A 27,026-nucleotide genomic window follows, 5' to 3' on the forward strand; every position below is an offset into this window, starting at 1 on the left:
CTTGCTATGTGATTATAATTAATGTATGTTGCTATTGATGAATATGGAATTTTAAGGATGAGGTTTGATCTTTCTTGTTTGAGTGCAGACGTTTAATAATCATGCCTGTACAAAATGATTTTTTGTACAATATAGTAAAAAAATAGTGCATTTTAGTAATACTGAAGTGTTCCAGTTATATTTGATATTCAGACTTTAATGATACTCTGATACCTGTTCTAAAGACAGAATAAATAGAAATAGTAAGTAAACTATTCTATTTCTTGGGGCCAATATATATCTCTGTAAAAGTCCTTATTTGTTGAAACAGAGGGAAGAAATAACTATATGTTTCATAAACATATTTAATTTTCACAATTAGGTACCTTTGTCACAATGTAGAATATATCCTTCAGAACATTAGCATATTTTTTATGATTGCAGATGTTTTTGAATGTTACTTTTTTCTCATTGTTTTGTTTACATTTTTTTGAAGGTTTCCCAATGAGTGGATCATGATGAACATACTTTAGGGACTTGCCATAGTATGGCTGCTTCTCGATCTACTCGTGTTACAAGATCAACAGTGGGGTTAAATGGTTTGGATGAAAACTTTTGTGGTCGAACCTTAAGAAACCGTAGTATTGCTCATCCAGAAGAATTATCTCCTCATTCTCAAGTACGATCAAGATCACCAAAGAAGAGACCAGAGTCTGTGCAAACTCAAAAGGGAAGTAATAGTGGAAGAACTACTGACTTGAAACAACAAAGCGCTCGGGAATCATGGGTGAGCCCCAGAAAGAGAGGACTGTCTACTTCTGAAAAAGATAATGTTGAGAAACAAATTGTGGAAAATTGTGAGAAAAGACCAGCAGAATCTGTATCACCAGTTTTAAAACGAATTAAACGTTGCCTGCGTTCAGAAGTAGCAAACAGTTCAGAAGAAGAGTTGCCTACTAAAGCAGAAAAGGAATCATTGGAGTGTAAGAGTTCCATATCGGACAATGATGCAGTCTCTGCAGGGACTAAACAAGCTTGTCGATGTCTTATACTGGATGATTGTGACAAAAGGGAAGTTAAAAAGGTGAATGTCTGTGCGGAAGGGTTTAATAATTCTGCAATAGTTGAAGAGCTCACGGGCTATCAGGCTGTCAATGGGGTTGATGAGAGAGAATCAGATGCCCTAAACTGTGATGACTGTCAGCCTGATGGGAACACTAAACAGAACAGTGCTGGTTCCTGTATGCCCAAGGAGAAAATAGTAGCAGAAAATGGGAATTCATTTGCCCATTCTTCATTGTTGCTTAATAGCAGCAAGGAGGACAGTGTTATAGACCATTATGTGCCTTGCACAAATTCACCTGAACAGGTAAAGTTAGAGGACCACAAAATAAGTGACTGCTTGCCTGCAGAACATGCTGATCAGGCAAATGAGCCAGCTACAGGGTCCTTTTCTGAAATCCAGTCATCTTTCTTAAGGGATTCTGAGGAGGAGGTAGATGTGGTGGGAGACAGCAGTGCCTCAAAGGAACAGTGTGCTGAAAACACCAACAGCAACCTGAACACCAATCGTGATAGTACATCAATCTCAGGTGAACCTGAACCGCCATCTTCTGTGGTGGAATGTGTTTCAGCTCAAATTACATCTATGTCAGAACTTCAAGAACACAGATATACATTGAGAACTTCACCACGAAGGGCCGCCCCTGCCAAAGGTAGCCCCACTAAAAATAACTCGCCTTGTAGAGAAAATGGGCAGGTTGAGGAAAATAATCTTAGTCTCACTGAAAAGAATATAGCTGCAAGTACTAATAATATCCGTGGATCTCCCATAAATGCTAAAGAAATTATGCAGAGTGAAAAAGTGAGAGGTTGTGACTCTGGAGATTATATGAGTGATGGACTAAGTAAGCCACCCTCTGAGGCTCGGCTCATTGCTGGATATATATCATCTGCCAAAGAGAGTGCCAACCTGCACACTGCAGAAGATGATGAGGAAGAGCCTGATGTGTATTACTTTGAATCAGATCATGTGGCATTGAAACACAACAAAGAGTATGTGTAACTATGGTAACCATGAATTCTGCTTTTGTTCCTTAGCCAAAAATCTCATTTTCAAAAATTATCCATATATCTTTAAGTAATTCCACAATAACTTAAGTATTTCAATTTCTTAATTGTTCAGCTATTATTAGTTTTCATAAATACTTTAACCTCAACCCTCATTTCCCATATCCTCTCAAAAAGTAACCTTTCATCTACGTAATATGCAGTGTGGTACAGCAATATGGTTTATACAGTTCTAATAATTTAAGTTTCTAGCAAAAAGTTTTTTTTTAAACATACTTCTGTTGTTTTCCCCCCTAAGGAACTTACAGAAGCCAAACCAAAATATTACAGCCTTTAATTTAACTAGATACATTTTGATTATTTATCAACCTGTCTAACAGTTACAGTACATACAGGTTTATTAAATGGTGATACTACTATACATAGCAGAGTATATAAACAAGTTGCTATGGCATCCATTTTCCAAGCATTGTGAAGAGATTTAGCTATATTTTTTTTCATGTCAATTAACTTGTCATGTTGCTAAATTCCAGTGCAACAATTTGAAAATTTACACCAGTGTTGTCATTTGCATCATGTTTTCATCTATGGTGACGTTATTTTAGCACAGAAAGTATAGATTGATATTCTAATTCCCTTAGCAAGTATAAACATCATTTGTTTATTATCTGAATAGCTATTAGTAAAACAAATATGTAATGTGATGAAAGTCCTTGTAAAGAAAAGGCACTGGTTTTTATATAAATATAGTTTATATGGAAAGAATTTGCCCTAGAATGACAGATCAGACCACAACTTTATACCACATAACAATTTCAAGACCTTTTTAAAATTTGTGTTTGTTTTTTGTTTTCTTGCTATTTAATATATTGTCTAGATTTTCTTCAGAGTATTGAAATACCAAAAATATTAAGTGCGGATGAGCTTTAGTTTGCTTCATATGAACAGACAAACAAAGTTATTGCTAGCTGTAAGACTTGACAGAAGCTGTGGTTTCCAGAGATAATGGCACCCCTGGGGCATTATAAGGCACAAGACACAGATGATTGTCTCTAATCCTGCAGAAGTTTGACTGTGTTATTATGGCTTTTGGAGTTACATTGTTTTTATAATGAAATTTCTTCAGTATTGGATATAAGTAAATTGCTTTGATTAGAGAAAGCTGCCAATTAAAGTATACAGTAGTTCAGCTGTGAGGTTTGCATAATGTACGTGCACTACAGCACTTTCTCAAGCCAAGTATTTTTTGCTGCTTTCCCATTGACAGACATTGCATATTGTATAAAATTTAAATGTATGATGAAGGTCAGATGAAATGGGAACTTGATCACTTTCTCTCATTTAATTTTTGTTGTTTTTATTTTAAACAAAGTGATCTATTTTAATTTATGTCAGTGCGAAGACAGTTTTTCTCTCAGCTCCGTAATTGCTGATTTTTAGGAATAGAATGTGACAGTGGGGCAAATTTTCAGATGTGGCCTTGGATTTTGCTCTTCCAAAATTAAGTATACACAAAACCCACATTATTGTAGACGAAATCCACATGTGGATGTAAATATTAGATAATAGTGCATTTAATTTCCCTAGTAGTATGTGCAAATGGGTGTAAACATATATTCCTATACAGTTTAGAGGCTGGTTTGAGGCCACCTGAAAACCTGGACCAATATTTTAACATCTGTATGTGTACAATTGCTCTTTAAATTTAACTAGTTATTGTTGAGCTTGGCAGGCTGCTTGTGACAGCTGCTTGGAATGGTTATATATTTATAGGCTGCTAGTCACTGGTGATTGTTAAGAGGTAATGATGTAGATGCAGAATTTTAATTAAGTATTAGAGTTTCTGAAATGTGGGACATTCCATCAGTTATTATAGCAAGAAAGGGAGACTTTTGAAGTCCTTTATAAATAATGGTATAAATCAGGAAAGGACTGTGCCCACTTTCTAGGTGGAAAGCACAGTTCCACTGAAATACTGTTATTTAATCTGTAGTCTTTCTTCCTTAGAAAGAATGTGCAAGTCAACACTGACCTGCGGTTTGGACTAAGTGGCTGTGAATAGCAGTGTGCACCAAAGTGCTGTACTATAACTCCCCTGTGTGGAAGCCGTGCGCGTGAACTTAAAGGTCCCTAGTTCACTCTAATGTAGACCTGTTTAAAGAGTTTCCATTATAGCAGGCAAACGCTGTTAGTTCTGTGTCATTTTGGCTTTGCAGAGTGTGGTGGTCTTCTGTTTAGTAGCTCTGCAAAGAGCATAAGCTCTCTCTATCTTACAGCAATTCATGATTAACCATGTCTTTTCTTTGTGGGTGAGTCTTGCTCTTCGTTCACCTTTTAATTCCTTCTTACAAATCAATCCAGGCAGCCACTCAAAAGATGACACTTAAATCACTCTGTAGATTATCAAAGAGAAATCAGTGTTTTTTGATACCCACCTGTACCCTAGGCCAGCTCCCACGGGGTAGGGAGGGAGCGCCACCTGGCCCCGTTCCTCTCCCAGCTCTGCTCTGGCACCCCCCACATCAGGCATGGCCTGGCTCCCAGCCTTACTCCCAGCCTCTGCCCCCAACTAAGGCCCCTGGCCGCAGCTCTGCACCCAGTTCTGGTCCCAGTCCCAGACCCGCCCCCTACTCAGGCCCCAGCTTCAGCCCCCTTTTACCTGTCTGCATCCTCCCCCTCTTCCACACTTCCCTGAGCCACAGACCCACTCCCCAGTGGGGTGGGGTGGGGGAGAACAGAAGTAAGGGGGGGGTGACCCTGAAAAGTTTGGGAGCCACTGCCTTAAAACAATGTATCATCTGTAAAATTTGCCCAGTTTCTCTCCCTAGTGTTCTCATAGACCTTAACTGTACAGTTCATAAATCTAAGTTTCACCATGTTTGAGAATGGCTTTATTGTTTTATGCAATATTATCATGGATTGTCATTTACTGATGAACATTAAACTTGTATTGATTTCCTTGTTAATATAAGGCATTTCCTACAATTACACAACTCACAATAATTCCAATAACTTAATTTATAAAATTCTAACAATTACAGTCCTAAATAGAAATATGAAACTGTTAGACTATGCTAAAAAGGCCAACCCAAAAACCCAAAGACTCGTTTCCCAGAAAAACAAGGTAATAACATATGTATTGTAGCCTTTTAATGTGAAATTATGATGTTTTAATTTGGCAGTGTCCATAAAACATTTTTATGTGAACACTTCTAAGGAAATATGAAAATACTATAGGAAAATAAATACCACAAAAATGGGAGGATAGTGGAATATTATTATTTAATATTTATATTGGGTATAACAGTCTCATCCAGGTCATGGTAAGTGCTTTACAATCCTATAGTAAATGACAGTCCTTCTCCAAAGAGTGATTCAGAAAACTATAAACAGTAGTTGTACAGCAGTACATATAAACAATAACAGGCTGATCTAGGAGTTTATATAATTGTAAAATGTTGGGTTTTTTTCCTTTGTTTCATATATATTGTTAATTCAATCTTCGATTTTGTTTTTCTCTTGTACATTTCTGCTCGTACAAGTGCCTCTCTGAAAAAATCCATTCTGTATGTAATTTAAAGTGTTTCCATATATTTTGCCAGTACAGAATTTTTACATTTTAACACAGTTTTCAAAAGTCTTTTTATTTAGTCGTCTTATGTCTTAATACTTGCTAATATATCGCCTTGCTGTCTCCTTGTTAACTTTCATCATTCCCGTTAACTTACTTGCCCTAAATTCTCTGTTCTCTCAATTCAGGCTTATTGTTTTCAGTATGTGTCTCCCTTTGTCCTGCTTTTCATTTTTCCTTCATTCTCAGCCTTTTTTTTTTTATTTTATTTTTTACCTACTTCTCTCCAATTACATTACTTTCCCTATGTTTATGTATTTAAATGCTTTGCATTACAGGGACTATGGGGAGGGGAGCTGGAAGTGTCTGCTCAGAACTTTCTTTTGTGAGATTGGATAGCCCCTGGGCCAAATTTGAGTGAGTTCATAATACCTTTATGTATTGCTATACAGCTATGGCCTGAATCCTGAAATCTGAAATCAGTTTTTCAGGGAGACACTTACACTTGCAAGGAATCCCACTGAAGTCAGTGGGGTTCTGCATGGGCACAAGGACCTGCATATGGCAACTAGATTACAGGATATGGGGATCTATATTTTTCCAACAGACAAGTTCTTCCTTATATCTTTCTGCATACATTTATTGTATTTCATAGTTTAAAAATGACATATTCATATATGAGTTTAAAACCAAAGACAAAGAGTGTAAAACATTTAATTACACTTACAAAATCCCTATTTGTTGTCTGTGATGGATTGCTTTGTCAATGTGGAGCCCTAATTGAAGCCAGTAGGCTTCACACAGATGCAAGAGTCCACCTGCGGACAAAGAATTGCAGGGTCAGACCTAGATATTTTAACTTCCAGTATGTTGTGAGCACACACGTATTTTGCCTTACCAATTATTTCAAGACCCTCTTACAGAGAACCCATTTGAATTATAAATCTATAATGATTTCATGACAAACTGTTCCAATTTTTGCATTTTAATATTTTTACTGGTTTTCATTAATCTATTCACAGATAAAAACCAGAGAATTCAGAGTTAAGGTTAAAGTTAAAATAAATCCAAACATGTTAAGATTTGGTAATGCACAGATAAGGCATCGAAATACCTTTATTCCACCTTGAAAATGCATTTATGAATTGAGCCTAATAGTGTGTGCAGTTCCAGTTTAGATCATACTGTTTTTTTATAGACATGTTAATTTTTTTCATTATTCCTTTCTTCATGGGGCACACCATCTTTCCTGAGGGAAATTTAACATTACTCTTACTTGGAACAATGAGGGCCGGTGGTCATTTTGAAAGAGGCCATTTTTTTTGCTAAAAGCGGCCTTGTACCCTCACTGACATTGAGAACAATAGGAGATGGCAAATACTTTGAAACAGAGCAATTCTTCTTGATATTCTCTGTAGAAGAATATTATTTGACAGTCGCCGCCGAAGAAGAAATTTTCACTTTTGAAGAATAATGGGAATAAATTACCATTAATCCTTAAAAAGAATCTCCAAGTGTAGTTTATGCATATGGTTGGAGTGAGTTTTAACTGTGAGAAGGGTCTGTGTTGTTCTCTTAATATCACTTGGGACAGAATGGTCTGACAAAGGGTGATACATTTCTTAAGTTACCCATTTTTAGTTTATTCTAACTCATAAGACACTTAATGGGTTTACTTGTCAATTCAGAAAATTTATTGTGTGTTCAAGCACGTGCTGTAATTTTGGTGAGGTCTGGCTGTATTTTTCATACAGAACAAAGTAGCTTAATCCCTGCTTTAAATGAAAATCTGAACTTGAACTGTGGAACCACTATTGGTGCTTCCATAAAGTGGAAGCATAAAGGAGATGTATAAGAAATCCTTTGTATGAGTTTGAAATGAACTACAATTTAGTAATACAAATAAGTTTTTGTTACTAAACAACATTATACTAATAAAATGTGATTAAGTTAAGTGGTGTTAGTGAAGTTCTGCTATTTTTTATAACTGACCCCAAACTTACACAATTTCAAAATTTTAGTATAATTTCTCTGCAGCTTCCATTAGTGTCACATTTATAAGAGATACAACCTTGAGAAAGCAATAGGTATTAGTAAATAGAATATTACATTAAATATTAAATTAATAAATAATAAACTAACCCTCCACATGACTTGAAAAATGGCTTCGATGAATAACACATAGCTAGTAAAAAGCTTCTCTGGATGAGTGCTGGCAACTTCTACAGAGTTGAAGCTTTCCTTTATAAAGAATTTTTTTTTTTCAAAAATAATCTTCAAATGTGAGTGGAGCCTAAACCAATGCAGATGGACAACAGTTCCACTTCCTATCCAGCTATTCATAGCTTTGCCAAATTGCAGCAGAGTAAAACTAACCAGTTTCATTGCTGTCCACAGGACTCTGACAGTAATAAGGTCAATTTCACTCTGTTGCTAGTTGGGAAACCTTTGAGTAGGAACAGGGTCAGAAACTGCAGTTACTTATTAGGGAAGAAGATTTAATCATTTGCATCTGAAGGGAGGCGGTACAGTAGTGGAAACATCTCCCTCGCCGTAGCCAGAATGCTGTGATTAAAGGTGAACTAACAGAAACACACACTGTAACCACAGCACCTATAAGACACCTAATAGTAGAGAAATGGAGACCGCCGATTATTTTGATAGGGCTGAAATGAAAGAGGAGCAATAGTGTGAAACAGAATGTGCATGCTCATTTTTCTTTCCAGCAGGCACAGTGGGTTTGTGGAGACGCGGAAGGGAACACTTCAAATTTATTAGGCACTTAGTAGCCAGAGGCTGATTTTAAAGCTGAACCCACTAAGGATCTTGGGATGACGTCCTGATATTACTCCCTGTACCCTCCTCTTTCCTTTGGCACCTGGACAGTGGGAGTGCCCTCATCATTTCTATTGGTCTTTGACTAATATTTTTCATTATGTGGCTCTTAGGCATCTGTTAAAATGTTAAAGCGCTTATGTGATGGGTTGGGTTTAGGGAATGTATGAAAAATGTTTGCTTGTGAGAGCATAGACATAGAAGAGAAGAAGGGATTGATACAAGGTAGGAAAGATAAGTGTGATATTGAGGGAGAGAAAGAGAGAAGGAGATTTTGGTGGAAGAAAGAGAAAATAGCAATCACAAAGAGAGACCAAAGCGTGAAGGAAGCAATGCAGGTTCGTTAAAGGAGGGTGCGGGGGGAAAGAAAGGAAAAGTCTAGTGAAGCTAGGAATAAGGGCAAACTCAAGCAAGAGATGGAGTACTTGTGGCACCTTAGAGACTAACCAATTTATCTGAGCATAAGCTTTCCTGAGCTACAGCTCACTTCATCGGATGCAAGAGATGTTAAGTAAGTTACGTTTAAAAAAAAATATTAAATAAAAAGTTGTCACATGGTGTAATGACATAAAGTACCCAGTAAACAGTAAACAATGGATTTATTCCTTTAAAATTTCAGGAGTTATTGCCTTGGGGCATGGCTAATCTGCTTAGTCTTGGGACGAGTCTACACTACAAAATTAAGTTCATTTGACCTAAGTTACGTCAATGTACAGCCATCCCTGTAATTAAATTGCTTTTGCCTGTCCACGCTACGTTCCTTGTGTCAGCGGTACATGTTCTCACTACTAGCACTTGCATCTGTGCAGAGAGCAGTGTTCCTTGGGTAGGTATCCCACTGTGTAACTCGCCACCATCTAGCGCAGGGTGTTTTGGGAAGGGTTTGAAATGCCTCAAGGGAACAAACGAGTCACACAGGAGATACTGGGAAGATGGTTTCAGTGTCCCATGATGTATTTTTCTCCATCCCATAATATTTTGTCCCTCTTTTCAAAAGCCCTGTAAACCCACGTGTCTACCATCTATGTGAGAAGCATGGATCCTGCACATCTGTGGACTACTGTGATGAGTGTTGCGAGCACAGCACATGCCGTATTTGCAGAGCCGCCAGAGGAGCCGCGGGGAACATGAGGATTCCTTGGAGGCTAGCTTGCTGTAGGATATAGAAACAGTTCAAAGTCGTTGGCATTCACGGAGCAGCTGCAGATAGTGGAGTGCTGATTCTGGGCCCAAGAAACAAGCATTGACTCACGGGATCGAATCATTATGCAGGTATGGGATGACGAGCAGTGGCTGCAGAACTTTTGAATACGCAAAGCCAGATTCCTTGAAGTGTGTGCAGAGCTTGCCCAGCCCTCCAGCGGAGCGACATCAAAAGGAGAGCTGCACTGACAGTGGAGAAGCGATTGGCGATCACTGTGTGGAAGCTTGTCATGCCAGATTGCTACCAATCTGTCAGGAATCAATTTGGAGTTGGGAAATCCACCATGGGAGCTGCTGTGATGCAAGTGTGCAGGGCCGTTAATCACATCGTGCTGCAAAGGACTGTCTCTCTGGGCAATGTGCAGGACATAGTAGATCACAGGCCCTGACTTTCTAAAGTGCCAGGGGATGCTCGCCCTCTGGCTCTGCCCCAGGCCCTGCCCCCACTCCACCCCATCCCCCAAGGCCCCACCCTGCCATGCCTCTTCCCGCCCAGTTCCACTCCTCTCCCAAGCATGCTGTGTCCTCACTCCTCCCCGCTCCCTCCCAGCCTCCAGCTTGCGTGCCATGAAACAGCTGATTATGGCAGACGAAAGGCATGGGGAGAGAGGGAGAGATGCTGATCTGCGGGGCTCACAGGTGGGAGTGGGGGGAGTTGATATGGGGGCTGCTGGTGGGTGCTCAGAACCCACCATTTTTTCCCCTGTGGGTGCTCCAGCCTCGGAGCACCCATAGAGTCAGCACCTATGTAGTAGATGGTTTTGCAGCAGTGGAGTTCCTGAATTGTGGTGAACAATAGATGGCACGCATATCCCTATTTTGGCACAGGATTATCTTGCCATAGAGTGCAGCAACAGAAATGGCTACTTTTCTATGATATTGGCAGTGCTGGTGGATCACTGGGGACGTTTTACTGACATCAACGTGGGAAGATCAGGGAAGGTGCATGACTTATGCATCTTTCAGAACACTGGCTTATTCAGAAAGCTGCAAGCAGGGACTTTCTTTCCAGACCAGAGAATTGCCATTGAAATGCCAGTTGTGATCCTGGGAGACCCAGCCTACCCCTTCTCCCATGGCTCATGAAGCCTTATACCAGCAGCCTCAGTAGTAGCAAGGAGCGCTTCAATTACAGGCTCAGCAGGTGCAGAATGACAGTTGAATGTGCCTTTGGCTGTTTGAAAGGCCTCCAGTGCTGTCTATTTACAAGATTAGACCTCAGTGGAAAAGAAAATCCCAATGATTATAGCTGTGTGCTTCATAGTATCTGTGAAGCAAACGGGGAAAAGTTTCCACCAGGGTGGAGGGCAGAGGTGGAATGGCTGTCTGCTGATATTGAGTAGCCAGATACCAGGTCTTATAAGAAGAGCTCAACAGGGAGATATATGGCTCAGGCACACATTGAAAGAAACTTTTTAATAGTGAGCCACAGTAATGTGTGTTGCTATAGTGTGCTCTGCCTGGTATTTTTTTTGCACCCGGGTACGAACCTTGTAATGAATGCTGTGTGTGTAGTAATATAACATTGCAAGTGCACCTATTGTTGTTATCCGTGAATGATGTCAGCCCCAACCAGCATATGTTATGAACTAATAAAGTTGAATTAAGTTTCTATAGACTTTTATTCCAAACCCATGCAAACAGACATATTTGTAACTGAATGAAACTTTATAAATACAGGGGAAAGAACCTTTGAAGGGGAAAGAACAGTTATTTTCATTTCACAAACACATATGCCAACCGTGTCTTTCACAGATCAGTGTATGTGCAACTCTGATTGTACTCTTCCTGTGGGTGGAGTGGTAGGGGTAGTGCTGCGGCTCCGGATGCCATGTGGAATGTGCAGTAGGTGTGTAGGGAGTTCCCAGAATGCAGTTCTGTCTGGGCTGTAGAGGGAGGCGAGCGCGGGTCTGTTGAGCTTGAAAGTCAACAAGAATCTCCAGTATGTCTGTTTGGTGCTTGAGAAATGCTAGCATCTCCTGCGGCATGTGTCTTTCCTTTTCTTGTGCTTTTGTTCTCTGTTCTATCCCTGTCCATTCTGTCTGCAAGGATGATCCTCCAAGCCCTGTGCTCAGTATCCAAAGCACTAGAGGCTTGCAGGGTCTCTTGGAACATGTCATCCCATGTCCTCTTCCTTCTCATCTGGCTAAGCTGCTGTGCTGGTGTGGATGGAGAGACCGTCAAGACCACATTTCCAGTTGCAAAAGATATGCACAGAAGTACTATTGTGAGTGTACTCCCAAGATAAATGAAAACTTGGTATACTGAACTTACTCCCTTTGACCCACGCAAGTTACAACACTGCATTCTCACTTCCCCTTGAGATTCAAAGAACACGGCAGCAGTCCCAGCCATGGTGAATATGGCCCAGGGAGGGGGAAGAGGGCTAGTTGGGTCAGTAAGGCAGGGGTTATCTCATGGGCATCAGTATATGATGATAGAGAATTGAATTGAATACTGGCACCGTTTTCCACAGGTGGTGGTGATTTTAGCCAATATCTCACTCCTGAGGGAACAGAGGCTGTAGGGGACAGCTCCTGCATGCATCCGGCTGCAGACGGGGTCCTTATACTGCTGGCCTGTGTGCTGCATTGGTGCCAGCTAAAGTAATTGCTGAGTGGCATGGGAAAGTGTCTTACCACAGCAGAAGAAATAAGGCAGCCCTCCCCAGAAACCTTCAGCAGAAGATTGCAGACTACTTCCAGGAAAGTTTCCTCGAGATCACTATGGAGGATTCACGGGACATCCTGGTGCACATAAACTGTTCTACCATGCCCCCTTTGCCTAAGTGTACATGGGAAATGAGATGCAGATAGCAACTCTACCTCTGTTGGTTATTTCCTACCTCTTCTAGTTTGATTAAAAAAGAGTAAATGAACAGATGTATCCCTGCAATATCAAAGCAAACTGCATACTTACCAGAGTTTCTTCCCCTGCATCAGACTGCTCGGGAATCAGAAACAGGTCCTGGCTCACTTTGCCACTGGATCCCTGGTTGACTATCCCTCCTCCTCCTCCTCCTCCTCCTCCTCCTCCTCTTCTTCATCCAAGACTTCCTCCTCAATGTTCGTTCCAAGGACCTGTGACTCCAGCTCCCCTGAAGTATCCACGGGGCCTTTGGGTGGGGGTGGCTGAGGATGGCATGCAGCTCCTTATGAAGTTGGCATGTCTGCGGCGCTGCACTAGAGCAACTATTAGCTTCCCTTGTCTTCTGCCACAGCTCCTCTGCTTTGCTTTCATGCAGTATTGTTGCAGGTCCCCCTGGTAGTCCTTCTCCCCCATGTCCCGAGTGATCCGTTTGTAGATATCAATGTTTCTTCAGCTAGATTGGAGCTGTGCCTGCACAGCTTCCTCTCCCCACAGAGTCAGGAGATCCAACACTTCCTGTGTACCCCAGGCAGCATGGAGCCAGCATGGTCATCTGGTAGTTATTAGGTGAGCTCTCCACACTGAGCAAACAGGAAATGGAATTTCAAAAATTCATGGAGCTTTAAAAGGGGAGAGGCATGTACATGGTATTGTATAGGCAGCAAAGTTCAAAACAGTGACCAGAGCAGTCACGGTGGGGCATTGTGGGACACCTCCTGGAGGCCACTAGAGTCAACGTAAATAACATAGTGTCTACACTGACACTGTGTTGCCCTAACTATGTCAGCCTAATTGCTACACCTCTCACGGAGGTGGAGTTAAGTCAGCATAGCGGGCGAGTTACATCAGCAGGAGTGACACTTTAGTGTAGATGCTTACAGAGTTAGGTCAATGTAAGCTGCCTTGCATCAACCTAACTGTAGTGTATACTAGGCCTCGGCTAGTTTGTTTCAAGTAATTTTTTTCAAGTCCTTAGTTTCATCACCTTCCTAAAAAATATAAATGCATACATATTTACTACAGTGCAGCCTAATTAATAGTCTATAACAAATTTAAATAATTTTTTAAAAAGAAAGAAAGCAAAGATAACATTCGGCACCTACTGATTTGTAAATGCTTAATCAGTTTTAAAGTACATTAATTATTGTAGAATATCTAAATTGGAAAGTGACAAAAGATTAGACCAACAGTATCTCTTTGGAGGTGTCAGAAATATCAGATTAAAAGAAAAGCAACTGCTACAGAACTGCAGTGTTCTTCTAAAGTTATAATTAAAGTAGAACAGGGCTGTCTGTAGTTCAGAAGAAACATGAACAGAATATTCTGATACTCTACTAAACAAACATGAGACTTTTCTATGAAATATTCCTTTGGTTTTTGAAATGGCTTACCTAATTTGGTATGTTGTCTCTGACAGTGGTACCTGTTAAATGCTTCAGAGAAGATGCATGAGAAAACACAATGTACAATTTTGCAATAATGTGTCTGGAGAGTTTCTTCTTTACCCCAAGTATTTAGGATTTGTTTACACACAAAAGTTGTGCCATATTAACTATACTGGGATAGTTAAAGTGATATAAACTCCATAGTTATGTCAGTATAAAGGTACCTTATGACAGTACAGCTGTTCCTATATGGGAGGGGAATCAGCTGTGCCAGTGAAAGGCACCTATGCTGATAAAAAAGTGTCCATACTAGGTGTTGTACCAGTATAACTATTTTGATTATTTTTTAAATCATACCCCTAATGACGATAATTATACTGGTACAAAATCTGGGTGTAGTTATTGGTTTATGCCCTGAAACAAGAGGGTTGATACTTCATACATTTTAATCCCAGGCAATGTAAATATAAATTCCTAATCTGATTTTGAATTCTGTTCACTTATACCCATCAAGAGCCACTAAGCTTTTTGCTCCATTAATCCCTCTTGGAAATGATTTCCATAGGTGATGGTTGATGGTGGTGTTTGTTTGTATTACAATAGGGCCACTAGGCCCCAATCCTGATTGGAGCCCATATTTGCTAGGTGTTAATCATGTGGTGTTTAGAAGTGATTAAAGGAAATAAATACCTTTATTAGTTTGTTTCCTTTAAATTTGTTCTTACTAGGAATAGGATATAGACATAAAATAATGAATGAAATTTTAAAGTTCAGTTGACTGTTACGTCTTCTCCCAGGCTGTGTCTCCATTACCACTTATGTTGGCAAAATTTATGTCACTCAGAGATGTGAAAAAACCACCCCCCTGAACGACAAGTTTCGCTGGCATAAGCGCTTGAGCGCACGGTGCTATGTCGGCAGAAGTTCTCCTGTCGGCATTGAGCTGCTAAACGAACAATCATACAGCAAGCACAGCTGCAAGTTCGCTAATGTGGACATGGCCTCACTCTCTTTTTTTCTGCAGACAGTGCTCAAGGTGAGGACATAATACTGATTTATATAATGATTCAACTGTGCAATTTTTCCAGCCTAAAGACAAAATCTGCTTACCTGCCTTTTACCAGTATGATTGATGGTAATAAAAAGACATGTCAAAGCACAGCAAAACAGAAAAAACAACAAAAGCAAAACAAAAACTTGAGTGAATATGTGGAATTTTTCAAGGCCAACTAATGGTGGTGGTATATTTTCAGTATTATTTTCCATTAGTTTCTTAATACCATGTAACATATTTTGCTTTTTTAAAATTATTGGTATACATTTTGGCATCTTTTTATTGAAGGCATCAACTGGATCCTATCGTATTTATTATAGTTTTGAAAAATGCAAACACATTTTTCAGTCTTTTATTCATAGATTTTAGAGCCAGAAAAGGACCATTAGGATTATCTAGTCTGAGCAACATAACACAGGCCATAGAATTTCACCCAGAGATTCCCCCATCAAATTCAATAGCCGTGTTTTTTAATACAGCATATCTTATTAGAAAGACATCCTGTCTTGATTTAAAGACTTTGTGATGAAAAATCTGCCACGTGCCTTGGTAGGCTTTACCAATCGTTATTTATCCTCGTTTAAAATGTTTACGTTATTTCCAGTTTGAATTTGTTTAGCTTCATCTTTCTGCCATAGCATCTTACTATGCCTTCTGATTATTGAAGATTTAGTCTAAAGGTTATCCTTATAGATGATTCCTTGCATCAGGACTCATTAAACTGTTCATGACTCCAAGTCATGTTCTGTATAAATAGATTGTAGTTCTGTAATAGCAGTATAATGCAATACCTAATGGATTAAGCTGTTAATATACTCTTAGAACAAGAGTATGTGCTTAAGCACTTTATTCTGGCCCCTTGCTTTTTTGATTAGTGAAAATCTACTTAAATGATCTAGGAGAAACCCCTAATTAAACAACAGCATTGTGGGATTTCAGCTGGATCTGGTGAATTTGAGCCTTGTTTATGGAGAACCCCCTCTGACTGACTGCCTTTCCATCCCTCTCACATCCTGGGGAACAGCACCCAATCAGGGTTGCTGCAGAAATCAGTCAGAGATCTCTCCCTCCCATCAGAAACCAACACCATTCTCACAGGAGGGGAGGGAACAGACAGACCCCAGCAGCTCAGAGTGGCCTCCTCTGCCGTCCCCTCCTTTGAGCTCACGGTGGCCTTCTTTCCCCTTCCCTGTCTCCTTCTCTGCAACACCAGCCCTGGGAAGAGGGAGAGGGGAACCACTGTAGCTGGTCACCCCGGCCTGGGAAAGGGTGTGTGTATGGGTGTGTGTGAAGATCGCTTAGAGCTGCAGGAAGAACAGAAGTTAGGTGGGGTGGGGGCCAAGGATGGTGCAGACTTAGGCTAAGAATTGATGAGGATGGAGGGCAGAACTAATGTGGAATAGAATTGCTGAGGGGCTGTGGGACAAGGTTGATTTGAGAGATGGGAGGGCAGTATTAATTGCTGAGCAGGGAGATGAGCAGATTTAGAGGTGAGATCTCCACTGGGGACCAAAATTACTTTTCCCAATAAATTTGGGAGAGTTGGCAACACTAATTGACTCGCACCGTGGGGATGGAGCATAGGGAGTTCAAAAATCAAAAGACAGACTGAAATACACACTATAATTTTTAAAAAAATCATCATTTTGGGGCAGCTCTTGTGATTTTTTGAAGGGATCTGACTCAGGATTTTTGAACTTTGGGGGTTGGCAGGACTGAAACAAGTTATACTATATATCATTATTGATGCATATGGAAAACTGGAAAAATAATTGGACACTAAATGCTGTGCAGAAAAAGTAAATGAAATTATCAATGTGTCTTGGCAGCTTTAAAATATTAAAAATGGTTAGAAATGTGGAACATGTCCCCCCCACCCTAGAATTAAGCATGAAGAAATGTGCCTGAATAACCTTCCTATTTCAGAGACTAACCAATTTATTTGAGCATAAGCTTTCGTGAGCTACAGCTCACTTCATCGGATGCAGTGATGCATCCGATGAAGTGAGCTGTAGCTCACGAAAGCTTATGCTCAAATAAATTGGTTAGTCTCTAAGCTGCCACAAGTACTCCTTTTCTTTTTGCAAATACAGACTAACACGGCTGTTACTCTGAAACCTTCCTATTTCAGTGCACCAGGTCTCTCTCTTTCTTACTTTAAATCCCTCCCAACAACCCACTACTTTTGTGAGGAGTATAGATCCTAACTCATGTCATTATGCACGTCACTATTCCCATATTTTTTTTTTAAAAAAAGAGTAAGTTATCCTCTAGGTTTTTCAGAGTGTCTGTCCTTACAGGGTGCGTCTACACTGTGGGGAAGAAAAAAAAATCTGCAGCAGTGAGACTCGGAGCCCAGGACTACTGACTCAGGCTCACGCTGCAACACTAAAAATAGCAGTGTAGATATTTGGGCCGGAGCCCAGGCTCTGAAACCCAGCCAGGGGGTCTCAGAGCCCAAACTTCTACACTGCTATTTTTAGCTCTGCAGCGTGAGCCTTGCAAGCTCAAGTCAGTTGAATATTGCTTCCATGTTTTTTGTTTGTTTGTTTTTGTTTGCTGTGTAGACGTACACTTAGACAGTACATTCCTTGAGGAACAGACCATGCCTTTAGCTTACACACAAATTGGTTTCTTACTCTGGCTTCAGGGCTCACTTTTAGATGTTTGTAACTTTAGGAATATTATTTATTTAACATTTTATATTTCAGTATAATGTTCAGAGGCTTAATCAGGCAGAATAGAAGGCTGACATAAAGCGCCCACAATCACCACAGATATATAATAGATAATAGTTGTATTGCTTAGCAGTGAAAATAACATTTCAATAATGTTGTTTCCCTACTTTTGAAGGTCAGATACATTTTTAGCATTTTGGGCATATTTTAAAAAGTAAATTTAGGGTAGGTTAGCATCTCTACATTGTGCAACCTCGGTCCAAACAGTTGGGTGTCTCTCTTACCTTAGGATAATTAATTTTTGAGCCACTGTCAATTTTGATATTGTCCTTATGAAGAAAATAATGAATCATTAATTTACTGAAGATTTATGTGTCATTATTTGTGTGTGTGTGTGTTTCATCTTTTTTCCTCACCCCTAAACTCTGTTGTGTTAATTACATACAACATAACTGACATTTAATTTAAAAAATAGTGATACTTCCATGATGGCTGATGCTAGGGATTGAACTGGGGACCTCCAGAGCTTAAAAGCATGATTCTCTATGGAGTGACCTGGAAAAACTAGGCTCTGTAGCTGGGGATTGTAACAAACACTGACCATTGGGATACATGTACTCTTTAAAAAGTACAGTACTAACAAAATTGCTATAACCTTTACTAGGGAAGGGCTTGATTGGGCTATCATGTACATCAAATTAAATAAAAAATAACTCAGTTGAAGGCAGTGAATTACACCAGTATAAAATTAGTATGTCCGAACCAGCAGAGTTGGATCCTATGAAAACAGGTGTTGTAAAAACAATTTAAGTAGCAGATGTATTTTTGATGACCATCTAAATTAGAGTATCATATGATCAGGCCCAGTCTACACTACATGGTTAGGTCGACATTTACTTAAATTTGTCTCCCACCAACGTAAGTGCCTCTCTCACCAATTTAGTAACACCATCTCCCTGAGCGGAATAGTCATTGTCGATGGAATTAGGTTGATGCAGTGTCAGTGTAAACACTGCATTGCTTACGTTGACTGTTTCTGGACTTCAGGAGCTGTTCCATAATGTCCCACACTTGACAGCACAATGGATACAAATGCTCCTGGTGAGGATGCGCACCATCAACATAAGGCGCCAAGTGTGTGCACACAAGCGATTTAATAACTTCAGTGGTTGTATGCTGACGTAAATTAGGTTGACATAATATTGTAGTGTAGACATAGCCTAAGGTTAGAAGGATTAGATTTTTATTGGTCAACATCAGTAAACTTTGATTATACTTTTTGAATCTCAGTTTTGTCATTAAATAATTATTGTCCCCATAATTTTCCACAACTGTGAAAATGTAAATTGATAAAAATTGAAAAAAAATGCTTAAAAATAAACAATATTTTCTGTCAAAATGATATGTAAAATAATATTCTACTAAGCCTAAATATGGTACAGGGCTTATTTTATATGGGAATCATTAACTTTTTATTAAAATTTTAAAATATACAGAAAAACCAAACATAAGCTATCCATAAACTTCTCATAGTATATAAATGTCTCATAATATAATAACCATTTGTTACTTAACCTTACCGATACTTGGAACATTTAATTATATAATAGGAATGGTTAAAATATAAATCAAATATTTGTATTACACAAATTACAATTTGTTTATAAATATCAAACGAAGTAAAATAAAAGTATTAAAATAAGATGAAGAATACAAGCAAAATTCAGAGGAAGGGGATAGAGATGGGGAGGGAAGGAAGTGGATAGAGAGGAAAGGGAGAAGAGGAGGAGAAGCTCATGCATTTAATAGGACCATGCAGATAATTCCAGGAAAGCATCCTATATCTGAGAATTTTTCTTAAGTATTTCTGTTACAGTATACAGTTCTGTCCAGTGTGGCCAAACTTATGATGTCTATGCTTAAGTCCTCAGTTGTTGGTCATTTTTTGGAATTCCATTTTTGTAGCACTAGTCTTTTAGCAAACTTTGGCTCAGCTGAACACTAATAATTATTACATTTATTCAGCTTCCAATTAACATCCATTAGGTTTAAGATTATGTATGTAGCTTGTAACAGTTTTATTTGATAGGAAAAAAATTAACTCTGCCCAAAACGTACGAGTATAACAGCATTCCGAGAGCATATGGAATAAGTTAACACCTGCTGAATCACAGCACCAACATTTGTCTGACTTAGAGGCACCTGTTTTGAAGAATCAGAGAGGGGACCAGTGCATCCTCCATATGATTTTCTGCTGGATTAATCTTAAATAGAGGAACAGTTCAGAGGATTGGCTAAAATTTGTTTCCATTGGTTAGCAGACTATAATTAAGTTAGTTGCTATTCCCATTTCTTTTTAGGGAATCCGTGTTTAATTCAGATTTACTGGCCAAGTCTTCATATAGTATTGCCATAGGTCTTGGCAATCTGGGTAATATTTGGAAAAATAAAAGCAGTTCCAGTGGGTTGGGGTAGCACAGGCATTGTGGCAAAACAGAATGGAGGTGGAATGTTTAAGTTGGATATATTGCAACTCCTTAATCTCTAGATTGAACCTTTCTTTTAATATTTTAAGAGGGAGGAAGGTATCATTTTCAACAAATTGACTGATGGTCAAATCCATTTCCTAATCCAATCTCGACAAATGATGGGGTGCTCTGCTATACAGTTTCAAGCTATCCCAGGTAGATGCCTTGCTATGTAGAAGGGAGTGATTTTTAAATTTAGTAGGTTTCAGAGTAACAGCCGTGTTAGTCTGTATTCGCAAAAAGAAAAGGAGTACTTGTGGCACCTTGGAGACTAACCAATTTATTTGAGCATAAGCTTTCGTGAGCTACAGCTCACTTCATCGGATGCATACTATGGAAAATACAGAAGATGGTTTTTATACACACAAACCGTGAAAAAATGGGTGTTTATCACTACAAAAGGTTTTCTCTCCCCCCACCCCACTCTCCTGCTGGTAATAGCTTATGTAAAGGGATCACTCTCCTTACAATGTGTATGATAATCAGGCACCTGTTTTGAAGGGGGGGAGGGGACTTTGTAGTGATAAACACCCATTTTTTCATGGTTTGTGTGTATAAAAACATCTTCTGTATTTTCCACAGTATGCATCCGATGAAGTGAGCTGTAGCTCACGAAAGCTTATGCTCAAATAAATTGGTTAGTCTCTAAGGTGCCACAAGTACTCCTTTTCTTTTTAAATTTAGTAGACATGCCAAGTATTTATGGCTTCCATAATACTGTAGTTGGTAATTATTCTTTAGGGAATCAATAGTAATCCAAGTGCAGCACACTGGAAAGGGGAAAAGGAGCAACTAATTCTACTTTTAGCTGGAGACAATATGGGGCTCTGCAGCACCAGGGAATTAGCCACTGTGCTGCTTGTCTGTGCCTGATGGTAAAGTTCAAAGTCAGGAAATCTAAAACCACCTGTTTTGAGAGGGAGCTGTAATCTTTTAAAGGAGATTCTGGGTTTGTTACTAGTAACCCACGAGAAGGACCTGACCGTATTGGTGATTTTGGTAAAATAAAAGGGAGGAATATAGATAGGGAGGGAATTCAGAATAAAAAGGATCCTGGGAAGGGTACTCATTTTGATTGTTTATTTTTCCCCAAAGGGAGAGAGGTAGTGCCTGCCATCTATTTAAATTATTTGCTAACTGCATGATTAATGGGACTAGGTTAACTTTGACTGTTTTTAATTTCCTTTTGGAACAGAATGCCGAGATATCTGAGGTTTGTTTGTTGCATGTCCCTATAGCAGAGCAACTTCTAGCTAGATCCAATAGGATCCTCCTTGCTTCTGATTTACCCAGTTTATCTTGTAACCAGAGAATTTACCAAAGTTTTCTATTGTTTGTGGATATTTGGACTAAACTGGTCCAGATTTTTGATAAATAGGAGGATGGCCTCTACATACAGAAGGATTTTTGTGTTCTGAGTCCCTGGTTTGATTCCTTGAATGCCTTTGTGTTCCCTATTTAGTATTGCAAGTGGTCATAATGCTAGATTGAACAGGACGGGGGCATCTTTGTCTAGTCCCTGAAACAGATCAAACTGGGGGATATAGTGCAATTTGATAGGATACAAGAGTTGGGATTTTAATGTAACAAATTGATCCATGAAATAAAGGATTTCCCCAACCCAAATTTAGCTAGGGTAGGAAACAAATACTACCAGTTCAGTCTGTCAAAGGCTCTCTCTTCATTGAGTGAAATGATTGCATGGGAAATTTTACTGTTCATGGAATGCCATAACATTAATCAACTGACATGTTTTAGCTGAACCATGCCTTTTTTTTAATCAATCCTACCTGACTGGAGTGAACCATGTCACTCATTATTTTTTCAAGCCTCTTAGCCAATACTTTTGAAAGTATTTTTATATCAATATTGATTAAAGAGATAGGTGCATACATACGTATTACACTTTTTTGTACCCTTGTTTGGTTTAAGTAGTACAGTAATTAGGGCTTCCCTCATAGTCGGAGGTAACATACCTTTCTTTAAGGCATCTTCATAAATGTATAACAGCTTAGAGGCCAGAATTTCTTTGAAACTTTGATAGCCATCAGGGTTGGGGTGTCTTGCCTGGATTCACTTCCTCCCTGGCTTTATTTCCCCTGATCGCAAGGGACAAGCATCCTGGCTTGTTGCTCCTCTTATATTTTTGGGAGGCTAAAAGTTTTATCAAAATTATTCAGTTTTATGGGAACTTTAAACGACCAGTTAGATTATCAGGATTTAGTCCTATTCCTTGTTGCACACAGAAGCAGGAAGAAAAATGTTGGAGAAACAGTACTTCTCGGTGTGAGAGATTTTAGCCACGGATGAGCGAACACTTAGTCATGGGAATTATATAGGAACTTGGTTGCCTTGAGTGGAAGTTTTGGTGTTGAGGAACAGAAGATGATGCAGATGCCATGTTATGTGAAGAACAGTAGACTGAGGCATTTAGGAGGAGTAAAGCCTGTTCGGGAGTTAGACCAGATGCTGGTTGTAAACAGGAGAGACTAGAGAATAGTTAGAACATTCAGAAGAGCTGTAAGAAGGCTGAAGAGGAATTGTAAGTAGTCAGCAAACAGGGAGAGGCCATGTCTACCTCTGGTAACATGGAGTGGAGGCAGTATGTGACGCTTGAGGGACATTAGGCCAGCAGCAGAGGAGCAGGAGGTAAGAAGTGAGCAATCTACAAAGGAAGGAAAGCAAAGACTGCTGTGAGCTTTGTGGTGAACAGGCAGCCTACAGGTGTTTGCAAAAGGGGAGATGTGTAGATATGGAAGATTACATAGTTTTAAATGGGAAGTGTGACATTGCACTCTATATGATTTTATAAAAATATGCTAATGAGTGTGAATATAATATAACTGAAATATGCTCCATGCAAAAGGTCTCTTGTAAGGTATCATTACAAAGCCTATAAAGTGTGGTCATCCTATTTGTATAAATGTATAACTCTTGTATCTGAAACTAGAAATATGAACTATAACTCTGAGGTCCTATTGTAGTTATGCAAAGTGTGGGCCACTAATGGTGGTCTGGAATCTTGATGGCTCCCATTAACCAGGACAATTGACTGTAGATGGCTCTGTTTTACTTGTAAGTCTTCCTGTATATGTGTGTGCTGGCAAGTGGGTAATGAAGTCTTACAGTGACATGTGATCACGTCACCTGAACTGGAATCCATCTTTAACCTGGTGCTTTTGCATTGAGAAGAGGGGAGGGAACCCAGAGGGACAAAGGATTCCTGCCTTATGCAAAAGATATATATATATAAGTGGGTGGAACAGAACAAATGGGGAGCCATCATGAGAAATCTCCTATCTACCACCTGAGCTGGAACAAGGGCTGTACCAGGGGAAAGGATTGTGCCCAGACTAAGAAGGCATCCAGTCTGTGAAAGAAACTTATTGAAACATCTCTGAGGGTGAGATTTTTATCTGTATTCAGTTTTATTACTGTACTAGGCTCAGACTTGCATGTTTTATTTTATTTTGCTTGGTAATTCCCTTTGTTCTGTCTGTTACTACTTGGAACCACTTAAATCCTACTTTCTGTATTTAATAAAATCATTTTTTTACTTATTAATTAACCCAGAGTATGTATTAATACCGGGGGGGGGGGAGGGGAGGGAACAGCTGTGCATATCTCTCTATCAGTGTTCTAGAGGGCGAACAATTTGAGTTTTCCCCGTATAAGCTTTATACAGGGTAAAACGGATTTATTTGGGGTTTGGACCCCATTGGGAGTTGGGCATCTGAGTGTTAAAGACAGGAATATTTCTTAAGCTGCTTTCAGTTAAGTCTGCAGCTTTGGGGCACGTGGTTCAGACCCTGGGTCTGTGTTGGAGCAGACTGGCGTGTCTGGCTCCACAAGACAGGGTGCTGGAGTCCCAAACTGGCAGGGAAAGCAGGGGCAGAAGTAGTCTTAGCACATCAGGTGGCAGCCCCAAGGGTGTTTCTGTGATCCAGCCCATCACAGGAAGTACTTGTGGAGAGGGATTTATTATGCTTTCACTGGCGTTATATTGTTACATTTCCTGTTACTGAATATGGTGAACAGCTCTCTTTTAAGAGGGAGGCATCAAGAAAATAAACCATTAAAGCTAGTAAACTAGTAAATATTATGGTTCTGGGTCAAGGTAGGAACTTAAGAACATTTTTGGAGAGAATCGGCAAGCTGACAAATGAAAAAAAAACAACTCTGACATTATTTACAAAGCAGGATTTACCTACCTTATAGGTTTTGGGGAAGATTAACATATGTGCAGCACCTTGAAGATGGAAAGCACTCCATAAGTGTTAAGTGTTTCTTTTTTCATTGTTGTATTGAATGTAGTTGTAGCCGTGTCAGTCCCAGGATATTAGAGAGACAAGGTGGGTGAGGTAATATCTTTTATTAGACCAACTTCTGTTGGTGAGAGAGACAAGCTGTCGAGCCACACGGTGTCTCTCTCTCTCACCAACATAAGATGTTCCAGTGAAAGATATTACCTCATCCACCTAGTCTCTTTTTTCATTATATATTGGAAATTAGCAGCAACAGGGAATTATAGGGACATTCAGAGGACAATAGAACACATTCTGTATCGAATGAAGTGAATAGTTATAAAACTACTGCACAATGAGTTTCAAAAACAACCCAACAGTAGATTTTTCATGTCCCTGGTTGTGGGATTCAAGCATTCTTACCCACCAGATGTCACTTTTTTCAATCCCAGATGTAGGCTTGGCAAGCCAGTCAGTTGACCACTTATTATTTGATCATGGTCACATGTTGTCAGATATTTGAGCCTGAATGCCCTGATGTAGGCAGCAGCCTACGTAGTTCCTTTCTGTCTTTCTGTCTTTCAGGATTTTATTTAATTGTTTCACATTTTTCTGAGTTAAAATAACTCATCTAAGTAACTTGTTTTTTGCAATTAGGAATAAGTATCTATCCAAGTCTAAGCCTATTAGAGATAATAAAGCCTTACTCTCTTTTGTTACTGTTGTTACTGTTCAGATAAATTGGTACTTTCAAGTATTTAACCATTTTTGATATTATTTGACAATATTTGATGAGTCAATTGACCAATTAGTTTTGGACTGGTCAAGTGCCCAGTACTAGGTGCAATAATTTTTAAATCTAAAGGCTTGTCTACATAGGGAAATTCAGGAAAGTTAATTCAAATTAACTAAAAGTGTGAATTTAAAGCAGATTAGTTAAACCACATTAAATCCCTATGTGAATGCACTTTTGCAGAATTAAAGTGTCCTTAACTTGGTTTAGTTTAAATCACGTGGGTTGTGCTGTCAGTGCAGTACCATGTAGACTATGGGGGTGTGAATTGCAGTGTACCAAAGTGTTGTCCTCTAACTGCCCCCTAAGGACACTGCTGATGCAAACTAAAAGGTACCCAGTGTGTGTTAACAATAGTCCTCTTTGGTACGCTCTGCAGTTTGCACCCCTATAGTCCACACTGTGGCACAGTGTAAATGTAGCCTTGCGAAGTGAATGAAGCTAAACTGAGTTAAGGACACTTTAATTATGAATGAAAAGCATCCACACAGGGATTTAATGCTGTTTAACTAATCCACTGTAAATTCACATTTTTAGTTAATTCAGATTAAGTTTCCTGAGTGTCCCTGTGTAGACTAGCCCTAACTCTAGTTGATGTAAAATTAATAAGTTTTTTTGTTTGTTTGTTTTGTTTTTTTAAATGGAGACCAAGAACAAGACACCCTTTTCTTCTTCTCCTTCCCTATTTATATTATCCATGAGTCCCTGACTTGGATCTACATCTGTCTCTGACTGCCAGTTTTCTTACCCCAATATATTCCTTGTTTTTTAGTCTCAGATGTGCCTCAGAATACTTTGTGCTCATTGCCATGGTGTCACATTTGCTGTATCATGACAGTCAGTGAAAAAGGATTTCAAGCCTGAAATCTAGCAGTGCCAACTGAATGAATCTGAGCTGAAAAAAATACAGCTTGCTCAGGAGAGAAAATATTTGATCTGATTAATAGATTTCTGCGGAAAGCCAATCTCATATTATTTGCTGTTGGTTAAATTTTAAATTCTAAATGCATTTAATTTTTTAATTTTTTTCTGCAGTAATTTACAATCTACTAATATAAAGTATGTAATATACTAATCCTTACTTAGCCCAGGATCTAATGAGATTTCTTCTGAATCACTGTTCTAGCAGGTGGGGAAAAACAACTCCTCTCCGCCCCCCTGCCCCAATCTGTGGTGATGACTAAATATAAGACTTTTCTTGAGTTGTTTGAATGCCAGTAGATGGCAGTAAAACAATGGTTTAGTCTAATGCTTGACAAACTGATATTGCTCTTTCGCTTAAAATAATTTATCTAAGCGCACAATAGCAAGAAATGGCAGAATTGGTATTTCAAGTCTTGTAAAACTGAAAGCTATGTTTGTTTGGCACCAGAGATCCCAAAAATTGATCTATGACCATAATTGCTCTTATATATGCAAACTACCACTGAAATGCAGTCACTTTTTGGGATGGAAAGTGGCAACCAACAGTGCACAACATTAGATAGGGAAGAGAAGAAATATTTTTGTTACCAGGGTCACAAGACCAAAACTTTTGTCTTATGAAAGGTGCCATGGGATGTTCTAGTTCATTGGTGGGCAACCTGCGGCCAGCGGATTGGACATGGCCCATCAGGGTAATCCGCTGGTGGACCGCCAGATAGTTTGTTTACATTTGCATAGCTGCCCACAGCTCCCAGTGGCCTTGGTTCGCCGTTCCCAGCCAATGGGAGCTGCGGGAAGTGCGGGCCACAGGTTACCCACCACTGTTCTAGATCCACAGACAGCTGACAGGACGGCTCTTATTCTGAAAAGTGCACAAACAATAAATAGCAGCAA

The 27,026-nt window shown here is 39.4% G+C and overlaps 1 protein-coding gene across 6 annotated transcripts in view; it reads left to right on the top strand.

Annotated features, from left to right (window-relative positions):
- Window positions 1-27,026, top strand: part of ZZZ3 (zinc finger ZZ-type containing 3) — a 106,427-nt gene that overhangs the window by 43,805 nt on the left and 35,596 nt on the right. For all 6 annotated transcript variants that reach the window (XM_074961488.1, XM_074961490.1, XM_074961493.1 and 3 more), the window contains exon 2: window positions 476-2,034. In XM_074961488.1, coding sequence (XP_074817589.1) covers window positions 527-2,034 — 1,508 coding nt within the window. In that variant the 5' untranslated portion in view covers window positions 476-526. The remainder of the gene's footprint in view (window positions 1-475; window positions 2,035-27,026) is intronic.

This window comes from Natator depressus, chromosome 8 (genome assembly GCF_965152275.1).
Source record: "Natator depressus isolate rNatDep1 chromosome 8, rNatDep2.hap1, whole genome shotgun sequence".
Lineage (NCBI taxonomy): Eukaryota > Metazoa > Chordata > Testudines > Cheloniidae > Natator > Natator depressus.